A 15000-nucleotide genomic window follows, 5' to 3' on the forward strand; every position below is an offset into this window, starting at 1 on the left:
CTTTGGTAAATCTTAATTATGGCATGAAAAGTCACAATTATTGTATACTAAGTCATAATTCTTAGATTTAAAAACTAAAATATTGATATTATTACTTTCTATTTCATGACTTTTTGATAATTATGAAATTTTTAAGGCAGAATTTTGACTTTTAATAAATGGTTTACAAAAGGTTGACTTTGTGGCAAAATGAGTTTCCATAATAATACGAGGTGTTAATAAAGTATTATTTCACTGAATGCACATGTTTTAATCTGAAAGACAGGCTCTGTATATGATGGCGATGCTCCGATATGAACATTCTGGCCGATACTGATAATTCTTTATATTTTAAAGCCGATAACCGATATATTGGCCGATAAATCTAAATCCAAATTTTTATATAATGTTTGAGAGCCTGATTACAAAAACAACAGTCTCACTATTAAAAGCCACGTCCCAAACACACAATCATAATGTTCTCATAGTGTTATGTAGCCGATATGACTTGTTGATGTTGCACTGAATTGTATTTTCTTTTTTTAAAGTGATTCCAGTGATATTTCAAACCCTCATGTTGAACATCTGAAGCGTCTCAGCTGAAGGAAATAATGCATCATTAATCAGCTTTAATATATCGGCCAAAGTTTCTCATCAGGCCGATAACGCTAACAGTAAAAACGAACATAAATCGGCCGATACCGATATGGTGGCCGATATATTGTGCATCCCTAGCATATGATGTGCCAGATTTCCTAAAATTCATAATTGATGATGAGTTTGACTAAGACACGAGAGCTTGTACTATCATCTCTCTCACATGCACTAATGTTGACATATAAACATGCAGTGTGTGTGTGTCTCCTCAGAGGCGCGTGAGTGTGTGTCTGCTGTCCGCCTGAAGATGGCTGCCGTCGTCTTCGCTCTGCTGTGTGTTTTCCTGTCGTTCGTCTCACCGCGAGGCTCCGCCCCCCCGCCCGACGCCACGCCCCGCCTCCCCGACGTCATCATCATCGGCGTGAAGAAGGGCGGCACGCGCGCGCTCATCGAGATGCTAAGCCTCCACAGCGAGGTCGTGGCCGCGCAGAACGAGGTTCACTTCTTCGACTGGGACAGTCACTTCCAGCGCGGCGCGGACTGGTACGTGTCTCAGATGCCGCGCGCGCGGCCGGGTCAGCTAACGGTGGAGAAGACGCCGGCGTACTTCACCTCCAGCCGCGTCCCCGAGCGAGTCCTGCAAACCCTTCCCGACGTGCGGCTAATGCTAATCGTGCGCGAGCCGACGGAGCGCCTGCTGTCGGATTACACACAGCTCTTCCACAACCGCCTGGAGAAGCGCAAACGCCAGGAGTCGCTGGAGTCGCTGCTAATGCGCGACGGCGAACTCAACCTGGACTACAAAGCGCTGAACCGAAGCCTGTACCACGTTCACCTCGAGCGCTGGCTCGCCGTGTTCCCCCGGGCTCGCCTGCACCTGGTGGACGGAGACGCGCTGATCCGCGACCCGCTGGCGGAGATGAGGAAGGTGGAGGAGTTCCTCCAGCTGGAGCCGCAGATCAACGCCTCCAACTTCTACTTCAACCAGACCAAGGGCTTCTACTGTCTGCGCGAGCGCCGGCGCGAGCGATGCCTTCACCGCTCCAAGGGACGCAAGCACCCGCGCCTCGAGCCCCAGATCCTGCGCAGACTCCACCAGTACTTCCACGAGCCCAACCTGAAGTTCTTCCAGCTCGCCGGACAGACGTTCGACTGGAAGTGAGGCGCTCTTCTCTCTAATCTTCACGCAGCTCGTGCTGCCGTCGGCCAGTCTGGACAGAGGTCAGTCTATATAAGCTGAAGAACTGAGTTACTCCACCAGTCGCACTCCTGGATAACTGGAACTTGACGCCAGTTCAATGTGTTTCAGAGGTAAAACACATCATTATATTTTTTTAATGCTGAAGAGATTTTGAATCGTTCACTGCAGTAATGATGCTCTTCCTCAGTGTTTCCGTCTCGTTTTCCGGCGCTAATATATAAACATTCTTAAATCAAGATGCATTTACTGGAGAAGCAGAAGCATGACTGAAGATATTGAAGGATTAGTTCACTTTCAAAACAATGTTTGTTGATAATTCACTCTCCCCGATGTCATCCAAGATATCCACGTCTTTCTGTCTTCAGTCGAAAGGAAATCAAGGTTTTTGAGGAAAACACTCCAGGATTTTTCTCCATATAATGGGCTTCAGTGGCAGCCAGCGGTTTGAAGGCTCGTCCATCTCAGTGCAGCTTCAGTCTCGACACGATCCCAGTCCAGGAATAAGAGTCTTATCCAGCGAAACGTCATTTTCTAAAAATAAATATATATATACTTTTTAACCACAAATGCCCGTCCTGTACCATCTCTGAGATGCGGCACTCATTGCGTCATCACGGTCAGGAAAAAAATTAAAATAATAATAAATTATTCGCCCTTTCTGAACCGGAGAACACAGACTCATAACTCAGACAGATGACGAGACACGTGACCTTTCCAGCGTGATGATGTAATGAGTGCCGCATCTCAGAGATGGCACACGACGGGCATTTGTGGTTAAAAGTATATATATATTCTTTATTTAGTAAATGGCTGATGGTTTCGCTGGATGAGACTCTTATTCCTCGGCTGGGATCGTGTGGAGACTGTGAAGCTGCACTGAGATGAATGCCTTCTGTGAACACTGGGATAGTCGGCTGCCACTGAAGTCCATTATATGGAGAAAAGTCCTGGAGTGTTTTCCTCAAAAACCTTGATTTCTTTTCTCCTGAAGACAGAAAGACGTGGACATCTTGGATGACATCGGGGGGAGTAAACTATCAGCAGAACATGTTTTGAAAGTGAACTAATCCTTTAAGACCTGTTTAATGAAAACTGTGTTTAAAACTGGAACACATATCTGCCAATGGCATCTTGTTTCTTCTTCAATATCTTCATGTTTGCGTCTCCAGTAACTGTGTGTGATGTGAGAGTGTGTGTGTATCAGAGCTGGAGAACGAGCCGAAACTCTGAGGAGGAACATCACGATTCGAGTGTGTCGGTGTCGCGCGGCTCCAGCGTCTCAGAGCCGTTAGCAAACGTGTATTCAGAGATATGGACATATGCATGTGATATAAAACTATGCTTTAATATAATAATGACCAGTATACAGTTTTCACTGCTGCTAATTTGTTGAATGTGTGTCTTAATATTATTTAGTCAGAATGACAGAAATGTTCCTCTCATTTCATCACATGATCTGTTCTGTTTATTACATGTTTTATATGAAGGAATTGTTCATTAATAAAGTTATTTTTGCTATGATCTGGTGTACTGTGGTTTTCTGTGTTTTGCTGGAATGTGTATGTGTGTGTGTGTGTGTGAGCGTGTGTGTGTGTATGTGTTGGTCTAGGAAATTCTGATCATATTTGTGTGCAGAGACTGAAGAGTGGAGAGTTTGAGTTCTGCGTCTGTAATCATTACCGGCCGTTACTGAGGAACACGAGGAGTACTGTAACTCGAGAACAACACACAGTTCTGCACTGTTATCTGTGTGTGTGTGTGTGTGTGTGTGTGAGAGAGAGAGAGAGAGATAGAGAAAGTGTGTGTGTGAGAGAGAGAGAGAGAGAGAGAGAGAGATAGAGAAAGTGTGTGTGTGTGTGTGTGTGTGAGAGAGAGAGAGAGAGAGAGAGAGAGAGAGAGAGAGAGAGAAAGTGTGTGTGTTTGTGTGTGTGAGAGAGAGTGTGTGTGTGTGTGTGAGAGAGAGAGTGTGTGTGTGTGTGTGTGTGTGAGAGAGAGAGAGAGAAAGTGTGTGTGTGTGTGAGAGAGAGAGAGAGAGAGTGAGTGTGTGTTGAACCCTGCTCGTCAGTGTAATGGAGTGTGTGTCGGCAGGACTGATCAGGTTAGTTTGTTTCTCAGTGATTGTGCAACAGTTCTTCAGTCGAGTCTTCAGATTTCATGATGTTTTTTATTTTGAGTGTGTGTGTGTGTGTGTGATGTATGTGTGTGTGATGTGTGTGTGTGTGTGTGATGTGTGTGTGTGTGTGTGTGGCCTGTTCTGTGATCGGCCCAGATGAATCAGATCTGGATGTTTTCATGATTCACTGTCTATGAACTCATTCAGTGTGAAGCTCACAGAGTTACCATTGTGTGTGTGTGTGTGTGTGTGTGTGTGTGTGTGTGTGTGTGTGTGATGTGTGTGAGAGAGAGTATGTGTGTGTGTGTGAGCGTGTGTGTGTGTGTGTGTGTGTGTGTGTGTGTGTGTAACTGGTCATGTGTAAGTGTGAGTGTGTGTGTGTGTGTGTAACTGGTCATGTGTAAGTGTGAGTGTGTGTAACTGGTCGTGTGTGTGTAACTGGTCATGTGTAAGTGTGTGTGTGTGTGTGTGTGTGTGTGTGTGTGTAACTGGTCATGTGTGTGTGTGTGTGTGTGTGTGTGTGTGTGTGAGTGTGTGTAACTGGTCGTGTGTGTGTGAGTGTGTGTAACTGGTCATGTGTAAGTGTGTGTAACTGGTCATGTGTGTGTGTGTGTGTGTAACTGGTCATGTGTAAGTGTGTGTGTGTGTGTGTGTGTGTGTGTGTGTGTGTGTGTGTGTAACTGGTTGTGTGTGAGTGTGTGTGTGTTTAACTGATCATGCTCAGACTCACACACACACACACACACACACACACACACACACACACTGTCATCATCTGCTGTGTATGAATGTGGTTTTCCTGCTGGTGTTTGTCATCGGGATCGGTCAGGACACACACACTTCCCCCAGCGTATCCCATGATTCAGCACGACACACACTGCATTTACTGGAACATCTGTTCAAGCACACACTCGTCTATCACTCAAACACTTACATTTACACACACACAGTGCTCAACACACACACACACACACACACAGTGCTCAACACACACACACACACAGTGCTCAACACACACACACACAGTGCTCAACTGTTACGGCCAGCTCGTTTCGACCGTACATAAAGGATACAAGTACACTAAAATAATGACTTGCAAGATTTCAAAAATCATAATCCAGATGGGGAGGAGAAAAGGTTGGTATGGGCTGTAGACAAGATAAAGGTTCGCAACAAGTGACTTCTCCAGAGGGTGTCGATCCCCTGGACGAAGTGAAGAGGAGTGGTGGAGGCCGATGTTTTATCCTCTCCTTGATTAAGTGGTGAACAGGTGTGTGCGATCTCCTGCGCTCTCATGGAAGAACAACGCCACCAGCAGGCGAGCAAGTAAAACGCAGGGTCGTAACACCTCCCTCCTCAAAAAAGATTCGGCAACGAATCTAAAAAAAACAACAAAGAAAAGACAGTCAAACACTACCCAGAACGAACACAATAAAAGTTCTGGTGGTCCAGAAGAACGTCGTCGTCTCTTCAGTCTTCAACACCTCTGGGCCCTAGAGATGCACAGAAAAAGAAACGGACAACACAGAAATGTTACGCTCTAGAAAGTGTGTCAGCTATAACGTTATCTTTTCCTCTGATATGTTTAATCTCGAGATGGAAAGGTTGTAAAATGAGACTCCATCGCATAAGTCGTTGATTTCGATTCCTCATCCGATTCAAGAAGACCAAAGGATTATGATCCGTATAAATGATAATCGGTGCAGCAATTGACCCTAGATATACCTCGAAATGCTGTACGGCCAACACTAGGGCAAGAGCTTCCTTCTCAATAGTGGAATAAACCTGTTGATGTCGATTTAATTTCTTAGAAAAGTAACTTACAGGATGTTGAACCTGGTTCGAATCCTCCTGCAAGAGAACAGCGCCCGCACCGCAAGCACTCGCATCAATTGCAAGACTAAAAGACTTTTCAAAATTCGGAGCTGTCAAAACAGGGGCCCATGCCAGCAAAGCCTTACAGTTTTCGAAAGCCTGCTGACATGTCTCAGACCACCAAAAAGGCACTTTCGGACTGTGTCGGTGAGAGCTGAAACTACACTAGCAAAATTCTCGCAAAAATTCCGATAATATCCCACCATGCCGAGAAACCGTCGCAATTCACGACGAGTGGTGGGAGCTGGAAAGTTACAAATGGCTTCAACCTTAGTCTCAATGGGCTTTACACAACCATTCCCCACTACCTTACCCAAATAGGCAACGGTTGCCTTCGCGAACTCAGACTTAGCGAGATTAACGTAAGATTAGCCTTTGCTAAACGAGAAAAGAGTTCTTTAATCTGGTTAAGATGTTCAGACCAGGAGGAACTATACAGCACGACGTCATCAAGATATGCCTCACATCCGGGCATTCCATACAGTCAGGGGTGCCGCCAGAAACTCTGGGCCCTATGGAAACCAAAATTTCTGGGCCCCCTACATTTTTTACAGATAAAATTTAACCCAATAAACATGCCCTGTATACTTTAAAAAAGATACTTAGCACATTGCGTAGTTAAAATGTCTAAAGATGAGTACAAAGCCTACAAAAACAAGAAAAAAAAATTTGTATTTATACAAATTTGACTTATAAGTCAAACACACGTAATAACCATATTATTTCTATTGGCCTATTTAGTTTTCATAATATAAAATATTAAAATATCTATTTTGTAAACTCCTTATAGCCAATGGTTACTACAGACACATGTTTTATTCGTTTTTTTATATTATTTTTTTTCTGGGGCATTTTATTCATATTAAGAACGTCAAGTTTGACATAATCGATCGTAGCAGCAGCACTGTCACTTCACAGAACACACGACACACACGGCAAACTGATTTTGTGATTTTTGAAGCGTGTTTTGTAAAGTTATCATGTGGCGAACACAGTAGATAAGACGTGTTGAGAGGCTTCAATCTTCGTGAAGTTTCGCGCTCAGGCTCACCTTGTTCAGCTGAGTCCTTGCACACTGAATCCGAAATTTTCCCATGCGTTTTTTCGTATCCGTCATTCTGTGGCTCTAAACTGTCAAAACACCATCCCTTGTTACGGATGCGAAAAACGCAGAAAATCGAACCCGATCCGATTTTTTTTTTTTTTTTTTTTTTTTGACGGACGAAAGTTTCGGAGGCAGTGTGCAAGTGTGATTGACATAACGTGAGGTTGTATTTATTTTTTAACGTGCTAAAATATCGGACGCGAATTTCTCACGGGGGGAGAAGGAGGACGTGGGTGTGCAGCAGCCGCTGAATCCGTGTAGAGCTATTTTTTACAGTCTATGGTGTAGAGACATGATAACCCAGAGATGTTATTATTGTTGGATGTAAATCATAATTCAGTAATTATTTTACTAAGCTAGCTAGATAAAAGCAGGTCATGTAGCAACAAAAATAAGTAACTCTGAAAGTTTTGGAATACAGGAATAGGGCAAGATACCTTTCTTTTTGAAAAACTGTGTGACATACTATCGACTTCGGCGTTCTCTGTCTTCTCTTTCCTTTCCTTTTTTGATGCCCTAACTTTTGATGTGACATGCCTGCGTGTGTCACTGTCTGCGCTGCATCATAGCAAGTAGACGTTACACTAGCGATCGTAGCTCGGACAGCGCAGGTGGAATTAACCATTGTAAGGGGGAGGGGTGTGACTGAAACAGTAAATACATTATTTGTTTTTTAAATATTAAATCTATGGTCAAAACGGACAAAATACACATTTAGTGCATGAGGGGCCCTAGCACATTTAATATATGTATAAAAAAGATAAAAGAAATAAGAAAAGAAAAAGGGGGTCTGCTCTTATGGGCCCTAAATCAGCCTGGGCCCTTAGAATCGTCCTAACCTTCCACCCCTTTACAGCGCCCTTGCATACAGTATACGGTTTACGAGTCGCTGGAACGTCGCGGGTGCATTTCGAACTCCGAAAATATCACCGTATACTGCAGGAAGGCATCACCGTATACTGCAGGAAGGCATCACCGTATACTGCAGGAAGGCATCACCGTATACTGCAGGAAGGCATCACCGTATACTGCAGGAAGGCATCACCGTATACTGCAGGAAGGCATCACCGTATACTGCAGGAAGGCATCACCGTATACTGCAGGAAGGCATCACCGTATACTGCAGGAAGGCATCACCGTATACTGCAGGAAGGCATCACCGTATACTGCAGGAAGGCATCAGGCGTAACGAAGGCGGATAATTCCTTCGCGCGACTAGTCAAAGGCACCTGCCAATACCCCTTCAAGAGGTCGAATTTACTGACGTAACGGGCAGAGCCAACATGATCGACGCAGTCATCAACTCGAGGTAAAGGGAAACAGTCCGGCTTTGTCACAGAGTTAAGTTTTCGATAATCTGTGCAGAATCGATATGAGCCATCAGGTTTATTCACTAAAACACAAGGGGAACTCCACGAACTGAAACTAGATTCAGCCAGATTATGAGCAAGCAGATAGTGCACCTCTTGTTTCAGCAAATCTCTTTTGAAAGGATTGACTCGATAGGCGTTCGGTTTAACTGGACTCGAGGTTCCTACGTCGATATCATGTTCGATGACAGAAGTGCGACCGGGAACGTCAAGGAAAAGAGAAGGAAATGACATCACCAACTCAGTGACATCACTCCTCTCCTTCTCAGTCAAATAGGAAAGATGAGAGGACAGGTTAAGAAGAATCTCAGAGTTTTTAAGTCGCCCGTCGACCTTTTCTCGAGAAAGGAAACTCTCATCCTCATCAGCATTCTCTAACGAATCCCCACTCGTGCTGCAAAAGAGAGGAGACGATTCTGGAAAAGAGTCACAAGAGTTGACCACATTAACAGTAACAGAACGAACAGGAGCTATATACAATTTCAACAGGTTACTGTGACAGACTTGTACTTTTTTCCTCCGGTCAGGAGTATTCAACAGATAATTATTATCGGAAAGACGTTTAGCTACACAGTAGGGGCCTGTAAATTTAGCCTGAAATGGGTTGGCAGGTAGAGGCAGCAAAGCCAGTACTTGATCACCCACCTGAAACTCTCTCAGCTTAGCTTTTCTGTCAAAATGTTGTTGCATTTTTATTTGAGATTTACTCAACTTCTTTTTAGCGAGAGCTCGTGCCTCATACAGTCTACGCCGGAATCCACTCACATAATCTGAAATGTTTTCAGAAGGTTTAGACGTTCGCCACTCCTCAGCTAACACAGCCGTAGGTCCTCGCACTACATGTCCGAACACTAATTCATTTGGGCTAAACCCAAGACTCTCTTGGATTACCTCACGTATCGCTAATAACATCCACGGCAGACCTTCTTCCAATCCGCATCGAGTTCCACACAATATGACCTCAAAAGGGACTTCAGGGTTTGGTGAAACCTCTCAAGAACTCCTTGACTCTGCGGATGATAGGCACTAGAAATATTGTGGTTTACTCGAAGTTGACACAGGGCTTTTGAGAACTGTTTTGACATGAAGTTCGAACCCTGATCGGATTGAATAACTTTGGGAATTCCGAAGGTTGACATGAAATTAGTGAGGGCCTTCAAGACAGATTTGGTAGTGATGGACCTTAACGGATAAGCAGCAGGATAACGAGTAGTCTGGCACATGACGGTTAGAAGGTATTGGTGACCAGTCTTAGACCGGGGCAAAGGACCAACACAGTCAACTATCAAATGCTCGAAAGGAGTGGAGACGACAGAAATAGCCTGCTCTATCACTCAAACACTTACATTTCAACACACACACACACACACAGTGCTCAACACACACACACACACACACACACACACACAGTGCTCAACACACACACACACACACAGTGCTCAACACACACACAGTCCTCAACACACACAGTGCTCAACACACACACACACACAGTGCTCAACACACACACAGTGCTCAACACACACACACACACACACACACACACACACACACACACACACACACAGTGCTCAACACACACACACACACACAGTCCTCAACACACACAGTGCTCAACACACACACACACACAGTGCTCAACACACACACACACACACACACACACACACACACACACACACACACACACACAGTGCTCAACACACACACACACACACAGTGCTCAACACACACACACACACAGTGCTCAACACACACACAGTCCTCAACACACACAGTGCTCAACACACACACACACACAGTGCTCAACACACACACAGTGCTCAACACACACACACACACACACACACACACACACACACACACAGTGCTCAACACACACACACACACACACAGTCCTCAACACACACAGTGCTCAACACACACACACACACACACAGTGCTCAACACACACACAGTGCTCAACACACACACACACACACACACACACACACAGTGCTCAACACACACAGGGCTCAACACACACACACACACACACACACAGTGCTCAACACACACACACAGAGCTCAACACACACACACACACACACACACACACAGTGCTCAACACACACACAGTGCTCAACACACACACACACACACACAGTGCTCAACACACACACACAGAGCTCAACACACACACACACACACACACACACACACAGTGCTCAACACACACACAGTGCTCAACACACACACACACACACACACACACAGTGCTCAACACACACACAGTGCTCAACACACACACAGTCCTCAACACACACAGTGCTCAACACACACACACACACACACACACACACAGTGCTCAACACACACACACACACACACACAGTGCTCAACACACACACAGTCCTCAACACACACAGTGCTCAACACACACACACACACACACACACACACACAGTCCTCAACACACACAGTGCTCAACACACACACACACACACACACACACACACAGTGCTCAACACACACACAGTCCTCAACACACACAGTGCTCAACACACACACACACACACACACACAGTGCTCAACACACACACACACACACACACAGTCCTCAACACACACACAGTCCTCAACACACACAGTGCTCAACACACACACAGTGCTCAACACACACACAGTGCTCAACACACACACACACACACACACACACACACACACACACACACACACACACAGTGCTCAACACACACAGGGCTCAACACACACACACACACACAGTGCTCAACACACACACACAGAGCTCAACACACACACACACACACACACACACAGTGCTCAACACACACACAGTCCTCAACACACACAGTGCTCAACACACACACACACACACACACACACACACACAGTGCTCAACACACACACAGTGCTCAACACACACACAGTCCTCAACACACACAGTGCTCAACACACACACACACACACACACACACAGTGCTCAACACACACACACACACACACACACACACACACACAGTGCTCAGAGGAGCAGGAGCTGGATAAGCGAGGATTAAGGGAAAAGGAGAGAATTATTTTCTTCATGAGTTTAAGTGCTCCCGGAAGAGAAGGGTTTTCCGTTGTCTTCTGAATGTGGTCAGGGATTCTGCGTTCCGGATGAGGGAGGGAGTGACGTGTTGGAGACGAGACGAGCTGCAGCGCTCTGGATCATCTGTGGAGGGTTAGCAGCTCATGATGGAAGTCCAGAAGAGCAGTGCAGGGGTCAGGCCGAGAGATGAGCAGAGCCTGGACTCCTCAAACACTCACGTTTGATCCCGTACACACGTTATTTCTTTGCTTTAGTTTGATTTCTGTCCACATGAACAGGTTGTGTCATAAAGTCACCGATACACTGAATGATGTCATCAGCTGTGCAGAAATGATCATTAACGTCTTCCCTATCGAGAGAACCGTATAGACTGAATTTAATATTTGGTGATCGTATCGCATAATGGAGACTAATGAGATTTTAAATGGCGGGTCATTTTTAACCCGAAACCCCAAATTAGGCGAACGACTCTGAGACACAGACTCGCTCAAACCGGTTTAGCGGATGAACTGAGTTTAGATCGGGATGTTGTCGGATCGTTCAGGTTTATTTGTGTGACATCATTCAACAGCAGAACCACAAACATCACGGATGTTAAACCACTAACATGAGAAGAAATTACCAGAGTTACTGATACATTCAGCCGTGTGTGTGTGTGTGAGAGAGAGAGAGAGAGAGAGAGAGAGAGTGAGTGTGTATGTATGTGTTTGTATGTGATGTGTGTATGAGGGTATGTGTGTGTGTTTGTATGTGATGTTTGAGTGAGTGTGTGTGTGTGTGTTTGTATGTGATGTTTGAGTGAGTGTGTGTGTGTGGTCACAGTGTGTGTGTGTTTCAAGAAATAGATCAGAAGGAAATGATCACTTCCTGTGTGGCTTCTCGTATCAAGCGAGTGTGTGTGTGTGTGTGTGTGTGAGGATCATCAGAGGATTGGCTGATGTTAATCTCAGACAGGAAGTGAGTCGAGCACTCTCCGAGGGGGGCTGTCAATCACTCACACACACACACACACACACACCGCTGGAGCTCGGCTGACTCTTCCCGCAACTCACCAGATGAAGGTAAGATGTTTTTCAGAGCCGCTATGAAAGTTTTGACAATTTAATCAAAGTCTGATCACAAACTTCTCCAAAAGTGTGGAATATATTCAAGATTATCAGAAGAACAGCATCAGAATCAAGAACCTGATTTATGACGGATATAAATGTTCAACTTGCTTACACTCTTAAAAATAAAGCTTCTTTATCGGCATCGGTGTTTAACATCCACAGAATCTTCTCACTAAAACTCACTGAGATGTTCTTCACAGTAAGAGTGTGTTCAGAAGACAGAAACAGCGAACTGTCAATCATAAATGATTTCAGATCACAGTGACGTTAGATGCGTTTCTGTGTTTCTATAAGTGCAGAAATGAGCTGATGTACAGTAAGAGTACAGTTCATGTGTCGCTCAGTGTGGATGGATCGAAAAACTCAAATCACTGCAGGAGTTTATGTCTGAGAAATCACTGATTATTAAAATCAGAAGAAGTGCTTTTCTAGGTAATCACTCCACATATTCATATAAAGCGGGAGATGATGGATGTGAACAGATTCGGCTCGAAACACACACTTAAATATGATCTTCCTCAGTGTTTCGGTATTTCAATATCTAAACGGTCTTAAATCAAGATACATTTACTGGAGGAGCAAAATGACTGATAGAAAGTCTTGTTTAATAAATATTTTATCAAAATGTTGCTGATTCTACAGTAAATGTATCTTGATTTGAGAACGAGACAGAAACACTGAGGAAGAACATCATTATTTTGTAGAGTATATTATAGCATTACACTGTGATTGACAGGTTTAGATGAAACACATTTGTTGATCACAGTAAGAATGAAATAAGATACTGAATAAAATGCGGATGTTTCTGTTCTATTACTCTTCGGGCCTTCGGTTTATTTTTAAGTTAAAAGGGCTGAAATTCTTAGCAATCACTTCACACGTTATAATCATATTTCAGAGTGTTTCACAGTGTAATACCAGTGTAAACAACTCTATTATAAAGGGAGCGATATCACTTTAAAAAAGTGTTTGTGCTGATTTATAATGTGAAGTTGTATTAAGTGACAACTTGGATATTTGAGTTGCTCAATAAGTTGTGATAGCTAATTGCAACAATAATTAATAAACACCTAAAAGCAAAGCAAACTAAACCTACTTTAATCGATGTTGTCTACGGACGCGTCGCCGCCATTACACGGACGTCCCGCTATATTTGCGCTTAAACGCGCATGCGCAACTTCCGGGAAAGACAGGATCGCGTCGCGTCAACGGGCCTTTCCAGTGTATTATTTGCCGTGAAAAAAAGTTTTTGCTCTTTTCTAGGTAATCAGCTTCTTCTCTTCTTTTTTTTTCAACAACATCCTGATTAGTTGAGAGACGATAGCCTATACAAGAAATTCATTATTGATTTGATATATTTAATTTACACTTGTGGAATCATATGGTGTAGTAGTAGATAGAATGACCAATTTCTATGAAAGTAGATTCATCATACACTGTAAAAAATGATTTTTTGGTGAAGTAAATACTACTGAAAAAAACCCAATGTAATTTACATGAAAAAGTTAGTTCAGGCAAGAATTTAAAAAACTAAGTAAATTCCATATCAGTACTTAATTCAAGCGAGTAGAAATGAAAGCGTAAATATCAACTCAATAAAATTAAGTAAAAATTACTCAACTTTTCTGATACTGGGGTTCCCATCATGCACTGGACCTTGAATAATTAATGAGGTTCATTTTTCACTGTTTTCCAGCTGTATTTACACTGTTTTATCATTGCTTTTGTTGTCAGGATTAGTAACTTGCCATTTTGTGACATTTCGAGTAAATTTTCTGCTCAAAATGACACATTCAAACAAAAATGATCCATCAAATGTTACCGTCATTGTGTATTGTCTACCAAGTATTGAGGTCTTTGCATTCACATGACCTTTAACATCTGACATGAAGTAGTATAAATTACTTAGATAATCTAAGTAAAGCACATACTATAAATGACTGGTATAATTCAATATTATTGTTTGAGTGAAATGTAATGCAAAGGAAATTTCAACTAAATCGATATTAATCAACCTTTTACTAGCCAAGTTAAAATTACTTATTTTCTTTGTTACTTTCACTTAACTAGGTTAAGTAAAGTTGACTTAATTCCATATTTCATTAATTCCAAGTAAATTTAACTTAAAGATTTCTAATTAAAGCTACTGATAAATATGTTTAGGTTTTTACTTGGCAAATCTTTGTAAATTTACTAGCATTTTCTGAGTGGAAAAAGTTGCCTAGCTTTTTTCAAGTAAATCCTACTCCAAATTTTTTTCAGTGTAAGACATTATTTGCCAAATAAGGATTGTGAGGAGATTCGAGCTGTATTAATGTAAATGAGCTCAGGTTGTGTAGGTCACATCAGGTCACACGACACAACACATACAAATACACTAAAAACTACAAATAAATGATAAATTGTAAGTAATGCCGGAAGAATGAACTTTTAAGCATGCATGTTGTTTCAGAGATCTAATATAATAAACATATTTTGGTGCCAGTTATAAAAAGAAAGGCTACATTTGAACTTTGAATTTAATGGCACGTCTAAACATCACTGAGTTTGACATGTGAAG

The 15000-nt window shown here is 43.1% G+C and overlaps 2 protein-coding genes across 6 annotated transcripts in view; both read left to right on the forward strand.

The window, feature by feature from the left end:
- hs3st1 (heparan sulfate (glucosamine) 3-O-sulfotransferase 1) overlaps window positions 1-3298 on the forward strand; it is a 4748-nt gene extending 1450 nt beyond the window's left edge. Inside the window, exon 2 of the mRNA XM_079893356.1 lies at window positions 849-3298. Coding sequence (XP_079749482.1) covers window positions 884-1738 — 855 coding nt within the window. The 5' untranslated portion in view covers window positions 849-883 and the 3' untranslated portion in view covers window positions 1739-3298. The remainder of the gene's footprint in view (window positions 1-848) is intronic.
- Window positions 3299-3657: 359 nt separating this feature from the next.
- clnk (cytokine dependent hematopoietic cell linker) overlaps window positions 3658-15000 on the forward strand; it is a 27035-nt gene continuing 15692 nt past the window's right edge. Inside the window, exons 1-2 of one of the 5 annotated variants that reach the window (XM_079893347.1) lie at window positions 3658-3875; window positions 12221-12392. The gene's annotated coding sequence lies outside the window, so the exon portion shown is untranslated. Of the gene's footprint in view, window positions 3876-11990; window positions 12393-13626; window positions 13704-14094 lie in introns of those variants that run through there. The other 4 variants (XM_079893350.1, XM_079893348.1, XM_079893346.1 and 1 more) reach the window with 4 other exon arrangements.

This window comes from Squalius cephalus (genome assembly GCF_949319135.1).
Source record: "Squalius cephalus genome assembly, chromosome: 14".
NCBI lineage: Eukaryota > Metazoa > Chordata > Actinopteri > Cypriniformes > Leuciscidae > Squalius > Squalius cephalus.